General features: G+C 44.5%; 1 protein-coding gene across 6 annotated transcripts in view; it reads right to left on the bottom strand.

The window, feature by feature from the left end:
* The window catches only part of ATP8A1 (ATPase phospholipid transporting 8A1), a 449,033-nt gene that overhangs the window by 141,135 nt on the left and 284,843 nt on the right, over positions 1–23,055 (bottom strand). For all 6 annotated transcript variants that reach the window (XM_033946346.1, XM_033946365.1, XM_033946336.1 and 3 more), the window contains one exon: positions 473–645. In XM_033946346.1, the coding sequence (XP_033802237.1) occupies positions 473–645 (173 nt within the window). The remainder of the gene's footprint in view (positions 1–472; positions 646–23,055) is intronic.

Here is a 23,055-nt window from a genome sequence, read left to right as displayed (position 1 = left end):
ACGTGAAGAACTGCAGGGGGGCTCTGTATTCCTCTGCCAAGTGGGAGGAGCAGAGGAGAGTAAAATGAAGTGATGGATTTCTGCAACACCCAGTTTGAGGGTTGGAATGAATGACCTGTTTTATGACTCCAGAGTAGATGTAACAGAATGTCAGTTGGATTCTATTTATAACTAAAAAAAATTGTTAATTGAAATGGTGTATCTCTGGCAAATGAAATGATAGAAAGATGCGTTTTGTTGCATTTGAATTAGCATCTTGATTACCTACCAACTGAAAAACTCAGTTTCTAAGACTTGGTCCCTTTTCTTAGATTATGACACATATTTAAAAACATTTTTTAGTAGTTCAAAATGTAAGCTTGTTAGGACGAAAATTAGCTTTTGTTAATGGGTCTTTTCTCCACTAAACAAGACATGAATAAAACTAGCAAACATGCATCTGATAAATATTAGAGCAGTTAAGAAATCTTACCTGCAACAAATAACTGCCTTACATGATAAAGACAGGTCCAGAAAATACTGTCTAACTCCAAATGTCAGTGCATACTTCAGTGATTTACCATCAATAATGAGAGCAAAGTCATTTTCCTTCCTCAAAGCATTGCCGAGAGTAGTACAGTGATGACTTAAGATCTCTCTTGTGGCCTGTTACACAGTATATAAAAAGATAAATGTCAAAATTCCTTACATTATTAAAGCTGCTCCCTTTATACCTGCAGAGTAGTTAAGCAGGTCTTTACTGCATTACAAATAAGAACTAACATAAGAACATAAGAATTGCCGCTGCTGGGTCAGACCAATGGTCCATCGTGCCCAGCAGTCCACTCACGCGACAGCCCTTTGGTCAAAGATCAGCACCTTAACTGAAACTAGCCCTACCTGCATACGTTCCGGTTCAGCAGGAACTTGTCTAACTTTGTCTTGAATCCTTGGAGGGTGTTTTCCCTTATGACAGACTAAGGAAGAGCGTTCCAGTTTTCTACCATTAGATAAAAATCAATTCTTTACCTTTACTTGGAAAAAGGTACTCCATTGTTGGGGCCAAAGTTTAAAAAGAAACTACACAACATACTTTAAAAAGGCATGCATCTAAATAATTTGTAATGTTTTCATCTCAGAAAATCCAGTTCTAAATACAAAACAAACCTAACTAGTCTTATCCATGACTTATGCTAGACTAGGATTCAAAAATTTGTGTGTCCTAGCAAATGGGTAAAACAGCGCTGTAATTGCTCAATCAGGAACAAGAAAAAAGAAACAAGACAAAGATAGCACTTGCTTACTGCATTGCCCATTGACAGACTAAAAAACATAGATGATCGGCTGTACAACTTTGCCACTACTTCTCATCACTGTTGTTCACAGTACTAGATCAGATATGGGCAACTCCGGTCCTCGAGAGCAGGAATCCAATCGGGTTTTTAGGACTGCCCCAATGAATATGAATTAAAAGCAGTGCATGCAAATATCTCATGCATATTCATTGGGGAAATCCTGAAGACCCGATTGATTCCGGCCCTCAAGGACCAGAGTTGTCCATGTCTGAACTAGGTCAAAGTACTTAAGTAAAAGTAAAGCTAAATGCATATTTTGATTCTTAAATAAAATGAAAAACAAATTAAAACTTTTCTCAAGTAAAAGTCCCTAAAATAATACTTTTTGAGTAAAAAGTAAAAGTACTGCAACTACAATGTCTGTTCATCAAAAATTGCTAACAACTTTAGCTTCATCTCTGCTTTAATTTGGCCCAACTCATCTAAGCAGTTCAAACATAGGCAACTCCACAGTTCTTATAGGTTATATTCACTGAATAGCAAAATTCAAGATACAATGATCCACTGTTCAAATGATGAGTTTTGCAACAGCAAAATCCTTTTTCCAGGTTTGCTGTTTCATTTGTTTACTGAGGAATTGTCATTTATATCTTTCTTTCCACTTTTATTTTTTTTACTTTTAACTGCAAGCATCACATGTTAACTAGTTAAAGTAGTAAAAATTGGCAACATTACAGTACCCCTCTGAATCTGCAGTTTCAGTACCCGTGTTTTCGGTTATTTATGATTTTTTTTTTTAAAGAAACGCTGCATCTTGGACCTTCCCCAGACCTTACATGGTCTAGCGGTGATGCGGGACAGGATCGATCGTCCTACGCTCCTTGCCCGTACAGAGCTGTCATCAAAATGGCTGCCGTGAGTGCCCATTGTAGTCTCCCACCACATTTCAACTCCTTCCAGATGTTACCATCTAGACAATAATTCCTTGACGTAAACCCCCATGACAGAAAGCTGAGTAGCAGATTCTGCGGGGTTCAAGCTTTAATTCACTCAAGGATTCTGTAATGACTTCTACCAAAGTTGCTGGTTTAAAATGACAGCACACCGTTGGGTCCTCTCCCTGTCCAGAGCTGCCAAAGACTCTTGACTGGTGGCCCCCGGCTGAGACCCTGAATCCTCTAAAATAAAAGACTCACTGTGAGGGAGTAAAGACATTGAATATGACCCCCAGTCATTTTCTGACTGGGCCTCTGGCTCCTGTGGACACAGCATCATGGGAAAACCTCAACTTGCAATGGAAAACCCCCTTCCCAGGTACCAATATGTCCCCAGAGAGTGCAGGTTGACCCCGGTAAGCTAGATAGGCTTCAAACAGACTCACAAAATCAGGGGTAAAGCTATAAACAGGATGCCTAAAGGATCCCTGCAAGGGACACATCTTTTCTCCTCATGGGCTTTGAGGCATCTGCACATTTGTGTTTTGCTGAAGATGCCAAGTTGCAAACCAAGGGCTCTACAGAGGATTTTTGAAACAAAAAACAAGCCATTTGTGAGTCCATCACCCTAGAGGGACCAGAAACTGCTAAGCTCAGCGCTGCCCCATGGAACATGGACACTCAGCCGGTCATCCAGTGCAAATCTGATATCAATCGGGGTAAAACAACCTGGTTATCGATTTTAAACCAAACTGAGGCCTTCTGAGGCAGATAGAGGCTTTTAAAAGAAAATCAGTAAATCCAATGATGGCCATGGTGGCAGCATTTTAGAAACATAGAAACATAGAAAGATGACGGCAGAAAAGGGCCAAGGCCCATCAAGTCTGCCCACTATAGACCCTCCCCTTAAGATTAGCTAGTGTTTTGCCCTGACCCTCTTAGGGATCCCACATGGGCGTCCCATTTATTCTTAAAATCTGGCACACTGCTGGCCTCGATCACCTGCACTGGAAGCCCGTTCCACCGATCAATCACTCGCTCCGTGAAGAAATACTTCCTGGTGTCGCCGTGAAATTTTCCGCCCCTGAGTTTGAGCGGGTGCCCTCTTGTGGTTGAGGGGCCTCTAAGAAGGAAGATGTTATCTTCCACTTCTATACGTCCGGTGACGTATTTAAACGTCTCAATCATGTCTCCCCTCTCCCTGCGCTCCTCTAGAGTGTAGAGCTGCAAATTGTCTAGTCTTGCTTCGTACGGGAGACCTTTAAGCCCTGAGACCATTCTGGTGGCCATTCTTTGGACCGACTCAACCCTCTGCACGTCTTTGCGGTAGTGTGGCTTCCAGAATTGCACGCAGTATTCCAGATGAGGTCTCACCATGGCCCTGTACAATGGCATAATGACAGCAGGCTTTCTGCTGACAAAACTTCTACGGATGCAACCCAGCATCTGCCTTGCCCTTGAGGAAGCCTTCTCCACCTGATTGGCAGATTTCATGTCTGCACTAATGATTACTCCCAAATCTCGTTCCGCTGAAGTCCTGGTCAAGGTCTCCCCGTTCAAGGTATAAGTTCTGCACGGGTTTCTGTTACCTAGGTGCATGACCTTACATTTTCCAGCATTGAAGCCCAGCTGCCAGGTTGAGGACCAGCATTCCAATGTGCGCAGGTCCTGCGCCATACTATCTTGTAAATTGCCCTCGCTTACCATATTACATAGTTTGGCGTCGTCGGCGAATAATGTTACTTTACCTTGAAGCCCTTGAGTCAGATCTCCTATGAATATGTTGAAGAGGAGCGGACCCAAGACCGAGCCCTGAGGCACCCCGCTGGTCACCTCCGATGTCCCAGAGAAAGTACCGTTAACCATCACCCTCTGACGTCTGCCACTCAGCCAATCTCTGACCCATGCCGTCAGAGTCTCTCCTAACCCCATTGATTTCATCTTGTTTAGCAGTCTGCGGTATGGGACGCTGTCAAAAGCTTTACTGAAGTCCAGGTACACTATGTCCAGTGAATCTCCTTCGTCCAGTCTTTTTGTTACCCAGTCAAAGAAGCTGATGAGGTTTGATTGGCAGGACCTACCCTTGGTGAATCCATGTTGATTGGGGTCCCGTAGATTCCCTTCGTTCAAGACCGTGTCCAACTGGCGTTTGATCAGTGTTTCCATGATTTTGCATACTATTGATGTCAGACTCACCGGTCTGTAATTTGCAGCCTCTGTCTTGCAACCCTTTTTGTGTAGAGGAACGACGTTAGCTGTTTTCCAGTCCAAGGGGACTGTCCCTGTACTCAATGAGAGATTGAATAGTACGGCTAACGGTTCTGCCAGGACATCACCTAACTCCCTAAGCACTCTGGGGTGCATATTGTCCGGTCCCATGGCTTTGTCCACCTTGAGTTTTGTTAGCTCAAAGTAAACCTCGCTGGGTGTGAATTTAAAATTCCGAAACGGGTCTTTTGTGTTTGACTGTGGTTTCAATTGAGGGCCGGACCCTGGCGCCTCGCAGGTGAAGACCGAGCTGAAGTATTTATTTAGTATTTCTGCTTTTTCGGGATCTGATTCTGCGTAATTCCCGTCTGTTTTTTTCAGGCGTACTATCCCGTCTGTGTTTTTTTTCCTGTCACTGATATACCGGAAGAAGGATTTGTCCCCTTTCTTAATGTTGTTTGCTAGAGTTTCTTCCACTCTGGAGAGCTACTGTACACCAAAATTAAAAAATTCAGGAAAGGGGTTTTTGGAAGTGGAGTACCGTAAACCTAGTCACAGAAACCCCCCAAACTGAAATTAGAGACCCCCCAATGTCTCCCATAGCAGCAATAGACTGAATTCAGAGTTGTGCTGGTGCAGTGCCTGCTTCAGCTAAATCAGCAGCTGGGATATGGAGAAGAATACTGCATGTAAAAATGATACAAATGCATGTGTCTTTGGGCTGCCAGTCAGGGACACAGTTGGCACTTGGTAGAATCCTCAAGACCGATATGGGGCCACACAGCCTACGCTCAAGCTCTGGGAGTACTAGGAGCAAGCCCTGTTACCAGAAGCATAGACCCTGAGCCACCAAAAAAGTGTTAATGCAGACTTGCCAGGCAGGTGCCCTGTAAAAGGGCTGCCCTCTCAACTATAGACTTCTAATCTAGAGAGTCTGTGTCTTCTCCCAGGCAAAGCTGCCCCAATAATACTGGGGACCTCTGAAGCATCGAGAAGTCTCAAAATCTGGATAAACCCCTGAAATAATAAACCAGAATCAGCAGATCAAAAAATTACCTTCAAACTCACGTGTAGAAGGAAAAGCTGAGGAGCTACAGCTCAGACCAGGGATGTAGGAGATGGAGCAAAAAATGTAGATGATGTCTTCTACACAACTTGTGATTAAAGGAGAATAACCCATTGAGTTAAGACTTGGATGCCTTTTGCACTAGAAAATCTATTAATTATAGACTGGGTGACCAGAGAATTGGATAAAGGGAGTGCATTATATGTGGTGTATTTAGATTTTAGCAAAGCCTTTGATAGTGTTTTACACAGACGTCTAATAAATAAACTGAGTGCTCTTGTGATGGGTCCCAAAGTGATGGGATGGGTCAAGAACTGGTTCAGTGGAAGGCAACAGAGGTTAGTGATCAATGGAGATCACTCTGAGGAAAGGGATGTTACCAGTGGTGTGCCTCAAGGTTATGTTCTTGGGTCTGTTCTTTTTATAAACAATATTGCTAAAGGGCTATTGGGTAAGATTTGCCTCTTTGCGGATGATACCAAAATCTGCAATAGAGTAGACACCCCAAATGGGGTGAATAACATGAAGAAAGACCTTGCGGAGCTTGAAGTATGATCAGAAATTTGGCAGTTAAAATTTAATGCTAAGAAATGCAAGGTTATGCATTTGGGTTGCAAAAAACAGAGGGAACGGTACAATTTAGGGGGTGAAGAACTTATGTGCATGATAGAAGAGCAGGACTTGGGTGTAATGATCTTAAAGTGGCCAAACAGGTTGAAAAAGTGACAGCAAAAGCTAGAAGGATACTAGGGTGCATATGGAAAGGTATGGCCAGTAGAAAAAAGGAGGTATTGATGCCCCTGTATAAGACTTTGGTGAGACCTCATTAAGAATATTGTATACAATTTTGGAGGCCTCACCTTCAAAAAGATATAAAAAGGATGGAGTCGAACCAGAGGAAGGCTACTAAAATGGTGCGTGGTCTTCTTCATAAGGCATATGGGGACAGACAAATATCTCAATCTGTATACTTTGGAGGAAAGCGGGAGAGGAGAGATATGACAGAGATGTTTACATAGCTATGTGGCGTAAATGATCATGAATCGAGTCTCTTTCATTTGAAAGGAGGCTCTGGAATGAGAGCGCATAGGATGAAGTTAAGAGGTGATATGCTCAGGAGTAATCTAAGGAAATACTTTTTTATAGAAAGGGTGGTAGATGCATGGAACAGTCTCCTGGAAGAAATAGTGGAGACAGAGGCAGAGACTGTGTCTGAATTCAAGAAAACCTAGGATACGCACGTGGGATCTCTTAGAGAGAGGAAGAGATGATGGTTACTGCAGATGGGCAGACTGGATGGGCCATTTGGCCTTTATCTGCAATCATGTTTCTATGTTTCTAACTACATTGTTAAGCTACTTTTCAGTAGTTAATCTAAAATGTTTAGCTAGTCAAAGAGTCAAGTTAAACTACATTTTAAGTAGATAACAACAAAAAAATCTCTTCTGCACTGCTTGCTTACTGAATTACTAACACCCCGGCTAGGGCAGTTCTCTTGTAATATAGTATATTTGGTTCTGGAGGAAGTGATTGGAGAAAATGAGAAAGTCTACTGTAATTGGATGGATAGGAAGATTCAGATCCTGAATACATTGTATTACAACGAGAAGAGTGTTGGTTTTGATACTGATTGGGTGTCTTAATTTTTCAACTTTTTTTAATTACAAAACTCTAATGTATTTGCTTAAGTACTAATCGGAATTCTGGTTCTGAAAAATGGGGAAGACACTAAATCTGTCTGGAAGACACTAAACCTCTCAGCCACATAATTTATTTCTTTTCTTGTTAGGATTGGTTAAATTTCAAGGATTTAGGGAGTTCAATAAGAGAACTATTAATCCACCTTTGCAGACTGTTTTAAATTATTCTTTGGGCTCTAATGGATGATTAACACTGGGTTAAATAGCACATAATCTACTTGTCATAGTTTCTGCCAATAATAGCCTCATAGTTACAGCATATTGCCTCTTATCTAATATCCGTACCTTAATTCTTCTTATCCATGTAAACTATTCACCTATCTGAATACTAGAGTGAAAGTTCATTTATTATTTCTAATACAGCACTGGGATCCTATTCATATTTACACTGCAGAAAAGGTTGTGTAGTAAAAATTAATTAAAATTATACATGACCAAAATTCTTTAAAATAATTTATAACTCCCCAAATATTTCATATTTTTTTGCTCTCTTTCAGCAACATTATATATCCTTCTATAGTCACATATTTTAATTCTTTTCAGACACCCCCTTGCTGATTTTAGTTCAAAGACTCCTATTTGTTTTTACTGTCTGTCTTAACTACATTGACAGCTGCAAAAAGCAGAGACAGTCTATTATGGGTGCTTACATAGCACTGCAGACATCTGGTATGTGCTATACAAATCATGATAATTATCTTTATTCTTTCAATATTAAGAATTAATCCACTGTGGAAACCTTACTGTGTTAATAAAGTCTTCAAAACAGATGTGTATCTGTACAAACTAATTTTCATTTAAAGAAGGGAAAAGCATGCCAGTATTTTCAGAATACTCTATTTTGACTATAACATTTGATTCCTTCCCATAATGAGCAACATATGTGGCTTTACAAATAATTTTCTTTTTGGTTTTTTTTGTTTCATATAAAACAAAGATCATGGGCCATCAAGGTTAAGGAGTAATTATAGATATATGTGGACAAACGGCAAGAGGTGGACAGATTTGTCAGAGATAAATGGTTGCCAAGAAACAAGAGTTATGGGGAAAGTATAGAGAACCAAGAGAATTGAATAATGATGATACAGATGCTGAAATAAATGAAGGTGAGGAAGAGAAACAACATACATGGCAGAGCTGGGACAAACGGAGAAAATCTGTTTGTATAAAATCAGAAAATGTAATATTACATTTTAATATTTGACAACCATGGGAAAGACTGTAAAAAAAAATAAAAATTCAAACCCGAACACATAAAGCAGATTGAATTCTGATGGTTAGAACTATTTCTCAGCATATTCTAATGGCACTAATGTAGTAAATTAACATTTATTTCAGCAGCCAATGCAAGTGTATATAAATCTACAAAAGGCTGAAACATGCTACAAATAAATACCAATTACCGTATTTTCACGCATATAACGCGCGCGTTATACGCGTTTTTACCTACCGCGCATACCCCTCGCGCGTTATATGCGTGAGCGCGGTATACCAAAGTTTTAAAACATAGTTCCCACCCCGCCCGACGCCCGATTCACCCCCCCAGCAGGACCGCTCGCACCCCCACCCCGAACGACCGCTCGCACGCGCTCCCACCCGCACCCGCATCCACGATCGGAGCAAGAGGGAGCCCAAGCCCTCTTGCCCGGCCGACTCCCCGACGGCCGATACATCCCCCCCCCCGGCAGGACCACTCGCACCCCCACCCCGAACGACCGCCGACTTCCCGACAATATCGGGCCAGAAGGGAGCCCAAACCCTCCTGGCCACGGCGACCCCCTAACCCCACCCCGCACTACATTACGGGCAGGAGGGATCCCAGGCCCTCCTGCCCTCGACGCAAACCCCCCTCCCCCCCAAGAACCTCCGACCGCCCCCCAGCCGACCCGCGATCCCCCTGGCGACCCCCACGACCCCCCCACCCCCCTTCCCCGTACCTTTGGTAGTTGGGCCAGAAGGGAGCCCAAACCCTCCTGGCCACGGCGACCCCCTAACCCCACCCCGCACTACATTACGGGCAGGAGGGATCCCAGGCCCTCCTGCCCTCGACGCAAACCCCCCTCCCCCCCAAGAACCTCCGACCGCCCCCCAGCCGACCCGCGATCCCCCTGGCGACCCCCACGACCCCCCCACCCCCCTTCCCCGTACCTTTAGTAGTTGGCCGGACAGACGGGAGCCAAACCCGCCTGTCCGGCAGGCAGCCAACGAAGGAATGAGGCCGGATTGGCCCATCCATCCTAAAGCTCCGCCTACTGGTGGGGCCTAAGGCGCGTGGGCCAATCAGAATAGGCCCTGGAGCCTTAGGTCCCACCTGGGGGCGCGGCCTGAGGCACATGGTCGGGTTGGGCCCATGTGCCTCAGGCCGCGCCCCCAGGTGGGACCTAAGGCTCCAGGGCCTATTCTGATTGGCCCACGCGCCTTAGGCCCCACCAGTAGGCGGAGCTTTAGGATGGATGGGCCAATCCGGCCTCATTCCTTCGTTGGCTGCCTGCCGGACAGGCGGGTTTGGCTCCCGTCTGTCCGGCCAACTACTAAAGGTACGGGGAAGGGGGGTGGGGGGGTCGTGGGGGTCGCCCGGGGGAACGCGGGTCGGCGGGGGGGCGGTCGGAGGTTCTTGGGGGGGAGGGGGGTTTGCGTCGAGGGCAGGAGGGCCTGGGATCCCTCCTGCCCGTAATGTAGTGCGGGGTGGGGTTAGGGGGTCGCCGTGGCCAGGAGGGTTTGGGCTCCCTTCTGGCCCAACTACCAAAGGTACGGGGAAGGGGGGTGGGGGGGGTCGTGGGGGTCGCCAGGGGGATCGCGGGTCGGCTGGGGGCGGTCGGAGGTTCTTGGGGGGGAGGGGGGTTTGCGTCGAGGGCAGGAGGGCCTGGGATCCCTCCTGCCCGTAATGTAGTGCGGGGTGGGGTTAGGGGGTCGCCGTGGCCAGGAGGATTTGGGCTCCCTCCTGGCCCGATATTGTTGGGGAGTCGGCGGTCCTTCGGGGGGGGGGAGGGATGTATCGGACGTCGGGGGGGGGCATCAGGCTTTCAGGATGGGGACAGACCTTCAAGGGGGGACAGTGCACGGAAGTCAGGGGGGGTGAACGGAGAGTCGGGACAGCGCACGGAAAGTCAGGGCGGGCGAAAGGAGCGTCGGGCAGCATGCGCGGTATACCCGTGAGCGCGGTATATCAAAGTTTTTGTGCAAATCATCGTGATTTCTGCGCGCTATATTCGTGTGCGCGTTTTATACGGGTGCGTGTTATTTGCGTGAAAATACGGTAGGTTTATTTCTCCCAAGCAGCCCACAGGCAACATAATATTTGTATTATGTGGCTCTGCTGTCAGATAGCATCAAGCAAATCATTCAGCAAATTCTTTTGGTTAGCTTACAAAATGAACAAAGATTTCACCCACTTTAGCTTATGCTGGTTCATACCAGTACTGTACTACCACAAATACAAAAATCTAGGGGCAGAAAGATCATCAAATCCATTTACTTGCAATTCAAGAAACAGAAAACATAAGTACTACCCCTGTTGGTGAGAATGACTCATAACATTTCACCATATAGAGATAATTAAATCTACAGATTTTAGAAAACCAGAATTGGGAATTCTGACAATTAAAGACTGTAGAAACAGGGATAACATTCTCTTTGGGACTTCAAATAAATAAACTGTAATGCCAATGTATAAAATTAATCATAAAAGTTTAAGAACATTGATTTTGTCAGACCTCAAAAGCAGAAGACAACTAATATGTAAAAGCCAAACTGTCAAGAGAAGGGCAGATCAGAGTTATAAGTAGTCCAATAACTTATTTTCCCAACTCTTGAGGTATTCAAGACATACTCGTATGCCCAATGTGGTCACGTTTTACCCTACCTAGAGCTGGCCTCAGAGCCAGTATACAAGGCTGTCTAGTACCATTGCCCTGGTGAAGTGCTGCTTATGGTGAAACCTGGCCACATTGGTCATTTGTCTTGAACCCGTTAAGTGTTGTGATAAGTCATTGGACTACTTTAACCTCTGGTCCAGTCTGCTCTTCTTTTTTTTTTTTTTTAAATTCTTTATTGATTTTCTAAACGTCAATAGTGCAAGACACAAATATATATCATATAAGTCTGCTCTTCTTCTGCTGTTTTGCCAAACCCTAACAGGTTTGTACGCATCTCTCAGTTCAAATTTGACATTGGGATAATCAAGAACATTTTGAGTTCTTACTTCAAAACATTAAAGCAGAAAATGAAAATGTGGATAGACAAGTTTACTTTATTAAATCAGTAGTTCAAATACAAGCAAAATTAATACAAGGTGAGTCAAATATGGTGAACATAGATATATCAACATCAGTTTAAATTAACTTTCATTATTGTCTTCCCTCATATATTATATAGATCTGGTATCTATCTTGTAAATCCCTTTAATAGCCCGAACAGATTTCTGAGGTTAAGTTTGTGCACACAGACACACAGGGAAGGTACAACAGAACTATTTATTAATTCAGAAACCTGAGCCTTTTACTTCACAGGCTCAGGAAAAAAAAAAAAAGTCTCAGTCAAAAGCAAAAGTCTTGAAATGGAGCTGTAACTTACAGGGCCAAGAAACTCTTTGTGGCCAACATGCCATGCCCCAAATACAGGTTGCAACAGTTTTCTCTAGTCAGCTAACTAGGGATGGCCCCAGCCAGACCCTAGATCATGGCTCACAGTACTTCAGCAATAGTAGCCTTACCTCAGTCAAGCAGGATGTCTAGGCAAGGCAAATGATGGGTTGTACCTGTAGAAGTTTTGTCAGCAGGAGGCCAGAAGTCATAATGCCGTTGTACTGATCCATGGCAAGACCTCATTTGGAGTATTGTGTTCAATTCTGGAGACCACATTACCGGAAAGATGTGCTGAGAATTGAGTCGGTTCAGCGAATGGCCACCAGGATGGTCTAAAGTCTCAAGGATCTCCCGTACGAAGAAAGGCTAAATAAATTGCAGCTGTACTCACTTGAGGAACGAAGAGAGAGAAGAGACATGATTGAGACGTTTAAATATATCACAGGTCGTATCGAGGTGGAAGATGATATTTTCCGTCTTATAGGCCCCTCGTTTACCAGAGGGCATCCGCTGAAAATCAGGGGAGGTAACTTTCATGGTGATTCCAGAAAGTATTTCTTCACCGAAAGAGTGGTCGATCACTGGAACGAACTCCCTCTGCAGGTGATTGAGGCCAACAGCGTGTCAGATTTTAAGAGAAAATGGGATATTCACATGGGATCTCTAAGGGTGTAAAGCCAGGGGGGGTAGGTCATTAGAATGGGCAGACTTGATGGGCTATGGCCCTTTTCTGCCATCATTTTATATGTTTCTATGTTTCTATATTGGAATCACTCCTTTACTTCTCCCCTAGGCTTTCTAAACCTTGCTCTATTCCTGTCTCTTATACTCCCTAGCAGATGCTTCATAGACTCCTTCCCTTCCATGCTACTTCCTCCTAGGGATGGTGGCTCTGACACTGTGAGAAATTACCCAGCAGGGGGAGTGGCATCCTATAGAATCCCTCACATACCCTCCCCATCAGCTCATACCTGCCCGGCTGAGTGCTTGCCTTGTCAGGGTCCTTCTCCCAAGACAGAAATTCAGCATTAGCATGTTCTCAGCTCACCTAATGTTGGACATCAAAGCTTAAGGCTTGAAGGCGAAGGAACCACTTCATGATGCGTGCATTCAGTTCCTTGTAGCGAGCCATCTACTGAACGGTCAGTGGTCTGTGACCAGCAGAAAGTGTCATTCCAGTAAATAATACTAGAATGTTTCCAAGGCCTATTTGACTGTTAGGGATTCCTTCTCAATCACCACATAGCTCTTCTCCACTAATGAAGGTCACTGGATTCCTCTCCAGGGCCAGGACAGCCCAAAGCCAGGACAGCCCAAAGCCCAACCTCTGAAACATCTGTTTGCACCACAAAGGAACGGTTGAAGTCCAGGTTGACCAGTACTGACTCTGAGCAGATGTCCTCCTTTCGAGTTCAGAACGCTGTGTCCAGTTTCAATAACCACTGAACCTTTTCCAGGGCTTTCTTCTGCAGAAGGCAGTCAGGAGCTCAGCCATCTCAGGAAATTCTGGGATGAATCACCTGTAGTATCTAATGAGCCCCAGGAAGGCTTGCACGTTGTTTATTGGTTTGGAATACTAGTATCTGGGTAATGGTTTCCAGTTTCTGAATCTGCGGTTTCTCTTCACCTCTCCCCGGTGAGGGACTGCTGGGCACAATGGACCACTGGTCTAACCTAGCAGTGGCAATTCTTATGTTCTTAATACCCTAGGCACTGGACCTCATGTCATCTCAGGAAGCATTTCTTTAGATAGGCCATCAACCCAGCGATCCTTAGACTGCCCAGGACTGCTTCCACTTGGATGAGACAATGACATCTAAGTGGGCTACTGCACAGTCCCCTGCAATTTTAAAAAGACAGTCATCCAAGCGTTGGAAGGTAACTGGAGCTCCAAGAAGGCCAAAAGGCAGTACAGTGACTTGGAACAAACCTTGGGGTGTAGAAAAGACCATCTCATCCTTGGCCTCCAGAGTGAGGGGTACCTGACAATATCCTTTGGTCAGGTCTAAATTTGAGATAACTGAATCCTCCTGGTTGCTCAATTAGCTAATACACCCTTGGCATAGGGCAAGCCTCTAGTCTGAAAACAGCATTCACCTTCCTGAAGTCAATACAGAACTGGATGCTGCCATTCGGCTTTGGCACCAGTACAATGGGTAGATCACCAATTATTGGTAGATTCCTCAATGATGTCCAACTCTATCATTTTGGTGACCTCTTTTGCCATGGCTTATTGCTTGACCTTTGGAATCTGATAGAGATGCTGGGACCACCACCCTGGGATCTATGATAATTCCATAAGTTGCAAGGTGAGTCCATCCTGGCTTCACTGAAATACATCTTGGTTCTGCATACTAAGTTTTACAGGTCAGCTTTCTGTGCAGAAGAAAGCTGATCAACAAATGGGACTTGTAAAGGTTTGGGTTCTGTCATAACTTTTAGACCAATGTCATCCCTTTGGACTAGCACTGCAGTCACCGGGATCCATTTCTTTAAAAGACTGACATGGAATATCTTTACCTTATCTCTCTTGTCAGGTTGGGCCAACCTGTAATTAACAGGACCTGTCTTTTCCACTATTTCATATGGAGCTTGCTATTTACATAAGAACTTGATTTCAGAAGAAGGCAGGAAGACTCTCCCGGAGACTCCCTGCACATATTTATGGTTGTAGGCTTGGGTTTGACCCACCTGAGACTACTCCAAGCAGAGCTTGGCTATTTCCCCGGCTTTCTTCAGCCTCTCCTGCATGGCAGATCGAACTCGGCCAAATTCCTCCCTTGGCTGGATTCCTCCTACCAGGCATCTCAAACCACATCGATTCATTTTGGTCTCTGCTCATATAACGGTTGAAATAGAGAAAATCCTGTCAAGTTCTGGGGTACTTCCTGAATGGCAAACAGCATATATGGAAGGAGGAAATTCCCATTATTCTCGTCTTCAGCTACAAACTTTCTAAGCATTTGCTTAAGAGTTATATTAAAATGTTCCACTATGCCATCCATCTGTGGGTAGTAAATGGACATTTATAATATCTTCACAAATTCCTTACACAGTCTCTCAAAAGGGGTGTTGATCAAGGGCATAAGTACAAGAGCGGCTGCTGGAACCCTTGCAGGATTGCTCAACTGGCAGGTTGGGCAGGATTGACAAAATAAGTCTATTTGTTTGTACATACCTAGCCAGAAAAACCAGGCAATAATTCATTCTCGGGTTTTTTCTTTCCCCAGGTGACCTCCTAGCAGGTGACTATGATCTAACTACATAACTTGCTTGTGGTAGAGATTTGGAACTAAAAAGCTGCTCTATATCTTCCTCCTCCAGGGATCCCTTGTCTACCTGAACACCAAGTCCCTCTTAACTATGAAGTATGGAGTTGCTATCTTAGAGGAATCGTGATTGCCCATGTGATTCCCATCCAGACTTACAACCTTAGCCCGTATTCCCCTAAGGGACTCATCCTCAAGATTCAAGTTCAGATTTACTAATTACTTGATATACCATCTATCACAAACATCTAAATGGTTTACAATAAAATTAACAATAATAATAATAATTTAAAAAACCCAGCTCTAGTTAAAAAATAAAGGGGGAGTAGATAGACTAAATGAAACTTAACATGAAACCATGAGGAAAAAGGGGGAATGGGAAATATAATTACATTGAGCTAATATATTTTTTAAAAAGTAAGGGAAATGGGAAATCACAATCGGGTGAGAATTGCATCCTGGGAAAAATTTGTTAGCCTCGGCTGGAAAGTTCAATGATAAGCGTTAAAAGCGTCTTTGAATAGGAAAGTTTTGAGTGTAGATTTGAATTTCCCCAAGGTAGATTCTAATCTAAGGTCGCGGGACATAGCGTTCCAAAGTGAGGGGGCCATAACTAAAAAAACTGTCTTACAGGTAATGTCATAGACAATTTCACGGATGGAGGGAATTACTAATAGATTATGATTGTTAGATCTCAGTGTCCTCGAGGTATAAGGGGTAAAAAGATATCGATAAAAGCTGGAGTGTTTGCAAGTCTGGTTTTAAATGTAAGAAGTATTTTGTAGGTTATACGATGTGAGATAGGCAACCAATGAGCATCATAGAGTAAGGGGGTAACATGATCAAATTTTTTTGCTTTGTAAATGAGTTTTATTGCTGTGTTATGGAAAATTTGAAGCTGACGTATTTCTTGATATAGTTACAGTAATCAAGGTGAGAAATAACCACAGAATAGATGAGGATGTTAAGAGAGAGGGACCAAGGAGAGAAGATATTGAACAAATTAACTTTAGTTTGTAGAAGCATTTCTGAACGACCACGCTTATCTGTTTGTGAAAAGTAAGATTTTTATTGAGAATGATACCCAGTATTTTTGTGTTGTGACAGGGAGAGTCCTGTCATGCTGGAAGAAACCCTGCAGTGCTCTAAAACTATCACTAAACCTGCTACTAGAAGCAGGCAGGTAAGGGAAACTGCCCTGCAGAATTTATCCCCAATGAAAGACAGCCCCAAAGTGACCTGCCTAGTTCTAGGGTAGGGAATGCTAAAGGCAAAGAACTACAAGTACCAGCATGCACCAGGCCGGAGAAAGCTAAACCCACAAAAGGATTAGCTCCTGCAATTAGCTCTGCTAGGGACAGGGTTAGTCAGCAGGGAAGCTATCCAGGCTCATTAGCAAAGAACCAGAGAATCACAGGTGTTTTTAGAGACAATCAGCACAAGGCTAGAGAAAAAGGGTGTGGTCTCTAGGCCAAAGGGGCAGCCACCAACCTTCAGCCTGCCAGAACACTTGGAAAGAGGCAGACCAGTGCAATTCAGAGGACAGAAGCCAGCATTTCCCTCAGGAAACAGGGAGAAAATCTCAGATCTAAATCTTGTCAATATTCTTCTGAAGGTAACACTATTTTGGATGTAGAAATGCCAGAAGAAATGTATACAAGTGATTATGAAATGGAACCTGTAGAATCCTGTTTGCCTGAAGCCATGCTTACTGATTAAAAGCTTGGGAAAATCATATGCTGTTTCTGGGAAGGTGGAATTGCCTCACAAACTCTAATAATCCTAATAATAGAAGGGTGTAGAATCCCTGCTTCTGATTAAATTGAAGTTAACAGAAGAGTTGGAATAATTGTGTCCTGAAATTGCACAAACACAGACATACTGTTAAAAAACCGGGCTGTTTCAAGTTCAAGTTTAATAAAATTTTTGATTAATCGCTTAATCATATTTCTAAGCGATGAACATTTTAAAATTACAATATTTAGGGAACAATACAATACATTAGAAATATATTACGTCCAAGCGGACTAATAGACAAACTTAACAAACCATAAACACAAGGAAAAAGGAGAATGAAATACAAAATCATTAAAGGAAAGTAAGACAATCAGGGAAAACAAAAAACCTTAATATTGTACAGTGGAATTAAAAATGTAACCAGCGAACTAGTTAGCTAATTATCAAAAGCATCTTTAAAAAGAAAAGTTTTTAAATTACTCTTAAATTTCTCCAGATTGCGCTCTTCCCTTAAATAAATAGGGAGGGAATTCCAAATTTGAGGTGCAGTAACAGAAAAAATAAATTGCTGTCTTGTATTAATAACCCTAAGAAAAGGGATCGTCAATAGATTTTGTTCATTGGATTTCAATGTTCTATTTGGAGTATAAGGGATTAATAATTTAAAGATGAATGCTGGAGTTTTATAAAATAGGGATTTAAAAGTAAGTACAGTGGTGCCTCACACAACGAACTTAATCCGTTCCAGGAGCAAGTTTGTTATGTGAAACGTTCGTTGTGTGAAACGCGTTTTCCCATAACAATACATGTTAAAAAAAATAATTCGTTCTGTAGCATAAAATATGCTAAGATGACATAAAAAAAGATAAATTTTTGGTTATTATTTTTATTTAGATACATCTAAAAACATAATTGTTTTTTAAAACAACACACATTTTTTAAATTTAAAGACAGACTAAGTAGAGTCTAATTTTACAGTGAGAGGGCAGAGTCTCAGCGGCAAAAACTGGGACTTAACTGTTCATTTTTTTTTTTTTTCTACCGTGTTTCCCCGATGATAAGGCAGGGCCATCAAATAAGACAGCCCCCCCTTTTTAGAAAAAAATGTAAAATAAGGCACCCCCCCGCAAATAAGCCACCCACCGATACCTGCGCTTACCCGAATCGGGTGGTACGGTGGGTGACTCCGTGTGGTCCCTGGCACCCCCGACACGATCGGGGCAAGAGGGAGCTCAAGCCCTCTTGCCCCCCCCGACTCCCCGACACGATCGGGGCAAGAGGGAGCTCAAGCCCTCTTGCCCCCCCCCGACTCCCCGACACGATCGGGGCAAGAGGGAGCTCAAGCCCTCTTGCCCCCCCGACTCCCCGACACGATCGGGGCAAGAGGGAGCTCAAGCCCTCTTGCCCCCCCGACTCCCCGACACGATCGGGGCAAAAGGGAGCTCAAGCCCTCTTGCCCCCCCGACTCCCCGACACGATCGGGGCAAAAGGGAGCCCAAGCCCTCTTGCCCCGCCGATTCCTCAACTCCCCGACAATATCGGGCCAGGAGGGAGCCCAAGTCCTCCTGGCCACGGCGACCCCCTAACCCCACCCTGCACTACATTACGGGCAGGAGGGATCCCAGGCCCTCCTGCCCTCGACGCAAACCCCCCCTCCCCCCAACGACCGCCCCCCCCCAAGAACCTCCGACCGCCCCCCCAGCCGACCCGCGACCCCCCTGGCCGACCCCCACGACACCCCCAACCCCCTTCCCCGTACCTTTCTGTAGTTGGCCGGACAGACGGGAGCCAAACCCGCCTGTCCGGCAGGCAGCCATCGACGGAATGAGGCCGGATTGGCCCATCCGTCCCAAAGCTCCGCCTACTGGTGGGGCCTAAGGCGCCTGGGCCAATCAGAATAGGCCCGGGAGCCTTAGGTCCCTCCTGGGGGCAGGGCCTGAGGCACATGGTCGGGTTGGGCCCATGTGCCTCAGGCCCCGCCCCCAGGAGGGACCTAAGGCTCCCGGGCCTATTCTGATTGGCCCAGGCGCCTTAGGCCCCACCAGTAGGCGGAGCTTTGGGACGGATGGGCCAATCCGGCCTCATTCCGTCGTTGGCTGCCTGCCGGACAGGCGGGTTTGGCTCCCGTCTGTCCGGCCAACTACAGAAAGGTACGGGGAAGGGGGTTGGGGGTGTCGTGGGGGTCGGCCAGGGGGGTCGCGGGTCGGCTGGGGGGGCGGTCGGAGGTTCTTGGGGGGGGGCGGTCGTTGGGGGGAGGGGGGGTTTGCGTCGAGGGCAGAAGGGCCTGGGATCCCTCCTGCCCGTAATGTAGTGCAGGGTGGGGTTAGGGGGTCGCCGTGGCCAGGAGGACTTGGGCTCCCTCCTGGCCCGATATTGTGTGGGGAGTTGGGGAATCGGCGGGGCAAGAGGGCTTGGGCTCCTTTTTGCCCCGATCGTGTCGGGGAGTCGGGGGGGGCAAGAGGGAACCAGGCGGAGAGAGGGCAGTTAAGCGCAGTGCCTGCGCGGAAGGATGCAGCTCGGGCGACTTTGTTGTGTGAAACGAAGTTCGTTGTACGGATCAAGACATAAAGTTCGTTGTGCGCAGCGTTCGCTGTGCGAGGCGTCCGTTATGCGAGGCACCACTGTATGCATAATTTATATGTTATCCGGTGAGATATAGGAAGCCAATGCGCTTTCCTAAGAAGAGGAGTTACATGGTCGAATTTCCTAGTTTTAGTTATAAGTTTAATGGAAGCATTTTGAATAATTTGTAAACATTTAATTTCATTCAGAGAAATGCCCTTAAAAAGGGCATTACAATAATCAATTTTAGAGATCACCAAAGAGTGAATAAGAATATTAAGGGATTTAGAACATAAAAATTGTGAGAGTGAATGAATTTGGCGCAGCCTGTAAAAGGTTGTTTTAACAATATTACTAATGTGATCATGTAAAGTCAGCTTATGATCAAAAATCACCCCTAAAATTTTTATGTTGTTAACTGATTGTAGGGGGACATTTTTTTATAGAAATAGAAGAAACAAGTTTAGAACTATCTTTCCATGGAAAAAGCATCACATTAGTTTTGTTAATGTTAAGTGCCAATCTGTTAGTGTCCAGCCAATGATAAACTTGATCGAGCTTCTCATTAATCTTTATGATGTCAGAAGAATTATTAGCATCCAATGGATGTAAAAGCTGAATATCATCAGCATAGGCAAATACGTGGAAGCCTACAGATTGGCATAAGGTCATTAATGGTGCAAGAAAAATATTAAATAACAGAGGAGAAAAATAGATCCTTGAGGAACACCATATGTGGTCTGTGAGGTTTTAGACATTGAGTTATTAAAAAGAACAGTAGAAGTATGGTCTGTGAAGTATGATACAAACCAAGAAAGAACTTGGTCTGCAATTCCAATAGATTGGAGTCTATTAATTAGAAATTGGTGATCGATCGTATCAAAGGCTGCAGAAAGATCAATAGAAATTAATAGAACCGATTGATGGTGATCCAAAAAGTAATGTATAGAAGTGGACATACCAATTAAAGAGTGTTTTGTTCTATGGTGATGTCTGAAACCGGTTTGATTCGAGTGTAAAACACTGGTTTTTTCAACAAATTCTGAAATTTGATTAAAGACTACCTTTTCCGTCAATTTTGCTAGGAAAGGGATGTTTGCTATTGGTCTGTAATTAGATGGTTCCTCGGAACTAATTTTTTGATCTTTAATGATAGGTCGGATGATTGATTTCTTCCAGGCTTTTGGCATGATGTTTTGACATAGGCTTTCATTAACTAATGTATGAATAAAAGGACCAAAAATTTCAAAGTAATGTTTGAAGATAAAAGGAGGAATGAGGTCTGCCTTAGAACCCTTAATATTAATGGACTTAAGAGTGGATTCAATTTCTTTAAGACTAGGTATTTTAAATTTTGAACATTTTGAATATAATGACTCTGGAACAATTTGTTCGTGATCAGCCGCTATAAGTCCCAGCCAGTTTTAGAACTTTGATACTGAAATTTTGTTATTTATTTTTGTTCTTGCAATAAGGACTGGCAGAGCATAGCCTGTTGAAAGCACATGTTTGTGCAAAATTGTCAGATTGTGAACTGTACAGCTGTGGAGCCTAATTGGGCTAACAAGCTGTTTAGCAACCAGAGCAAGTTTGTGTTTTGTTTTTCCTTTCACCACAGTATAAACCAGAAAATAAAGACATAATAATTCACACTAAACACCTTTGCTGGACCTTTTTTTTTATTTGATGCAGACACCCCTCTACCCTCCATGCCTCATTCAACCGTTTGGCTGAGGCTTGGATGACCCACGTCAGGACTCTGGCTAATCCAGTCCAAGTATTACCCGGTCACAGTGTCCATCTGTACTGAAGTTGATTCAATACAGATAGGCCAAGATAAGTCTTTCATATCTGAGGTGGTGAAACAAGTCGCCATTTGTTTTTGGGATATTTAATGCAAGCATATTATGATTGAGTCAAAAGCTGATTTTGGTTAGTTTACAACCGATTTCTTGGACTTCGTTGGTAAGGTTGGGATTCAGGGGATGGAGAAGCTGCATTTCATCGGCGTATGTGAAAGCTATATATCCTATAGATTGAAAGAGAATCAGCAGAGGGGCTAAGAAAAGATTAAATAGTATCGGCGATAGGATAGAGCCCTGTGGAATTCCATAGTTTTGAGAGATGATTTGGCATGGGGTCTTTTAAAATCTCCTGGGGATCAACTCCTACTCCACTCAGGTAGGCTAGCCAATGGGTTTCGGGCATCCTGTTCCTCTTCTCCTGATACTTGATCCTCATCAACCACAGTCCCCAAATTCAGGAGACCTTGTAATTTTTATTGTCACCAGGGCTTTGGCACCTTTGGTTCATCTACCTAGAGGTCAGGGTCCTCGAAAGGAAGGATATTGGGGAAAGACTCTTCCTCATTTTTCTGGGGACCTGCAGGCAGCTGAACTCAGATAACCCCAAGCTTCAGAAGTCCCAGCCCAAAACATTTGGATAGTGAAGCTTTGGTAATATTGCTGCTTCCAGCTGAACTTGCCCAACCAGAGTCTTGAGGGATATCTGGGTTGTAGGATGCTGTCTGTGATCTTCATGCACACATGATAGCACCACAGTTGTCATAATTTACTTGCAGTCAGGTAACTGTTTCTCTTTGTATGAGAGTCTTGATGCTGCCGGAGTCTATTAGCACTTGGTAAGGATTCCCATTCAGTTCTATTTTCATCAGGCAGTTCCTCTCTCCGGGTTGAGATGTCTCCACAATAATACAGTCATGGAGTTCTACCATATTCACATCCATAGTGTCCTTACTTATTCTTGGAGTCTTTTGTCAGATGCCCCTAGTTTTTGCATGTAAAGCAGATGGAAGAGTTTGGGCCTTGTCTTTGGTTCCACAAGGGTTGGGGTGCTTTGTGTAAAGCAGGTCTCCATTGGTCTGACCTCCCTGGAAGGTGTTGGGTTCTGGGTGATGAAGATCTCCAGGGCTCTGACCCACTTTTGGGGGACCTCGGGCTAAAAGGCGTGTTTTGAGCCTTTGTCTTCCTGGACCCTGCCTTTTATCTTCACTTCCCAGGATTCCCAGTGTGCTTACTTTCCCTGTAAATTTCAACTTCTGGTTGCGCCTAGTAGGCAGCTTCTGCTACCGTAACCACACCCTCAGGGTCAAATCAGGATGCCACCACATCCACTACCTTACGGACTGGAGTAGCCCTTCCAGGAACTGTTTGAGGAGTATGACTATCGCTATGTCCAGGCCAGATTTTCCCTCGGGATGAAGCTACCTTCAGGCTACTTCCTTAAGTCTGTATAAAAAGCTCTGGGGATTCTTCTTTCCCTGCAGACACATTCTTTGGAATCATTGATGATAGGCTTCTGGAGTGCAGACAGCTCTCTCCAGAATGGCAGCCTTCACTTGTGCAAAGGTGGCCATCCCTGTGGAGTAAACATCCTGAAAGCTGGTCTGACTGCTATTGATAAGATTTCCAAAATAAATTGTCAATGCTGCTTCTGGCCATCCTGATAAACAACAATCCTTTCAATGTTTATTAGGAAATCATCTAGGTCACAGTTCTTCAACCGCCGGTCCGCGGACCGGTGCCGGTCCGCAAACAAAATCTTGCCGGTCCGCGAAGGATTCGGTCCCCGCCGCAACGAAAGGCCGGCGTCAGCTGACTTGCAACTTCCTGTTGCAGTCGCTGTGCCGGGACTCCTGCCTTCCACCGCGTTTGCCTCCTGCCTTGTCTCCGCACCTCCAGACCAGCAGCGGCAGCTCTGT

Source organism: Geotrypetes seraphini, chromosome 1, assembly GCF_902459505.1.
Source record: "Geotrypetes seraphini chromosome 1, aGeoSer1.1, whole genome shotgun sequence".
Classification (NCBI taxonomy): domain Eukaryota; kingdom Metazoa; phylum Chordata; class Amphibia; order Gymnophiona; family Dermophiidae; genus Geotrypetes; species Geotrypetes seraphini.
Note: the sequence above shows the minus strand (reverse complement) of the source record. Positions and strands in the feature narration are given on the sequence as shown.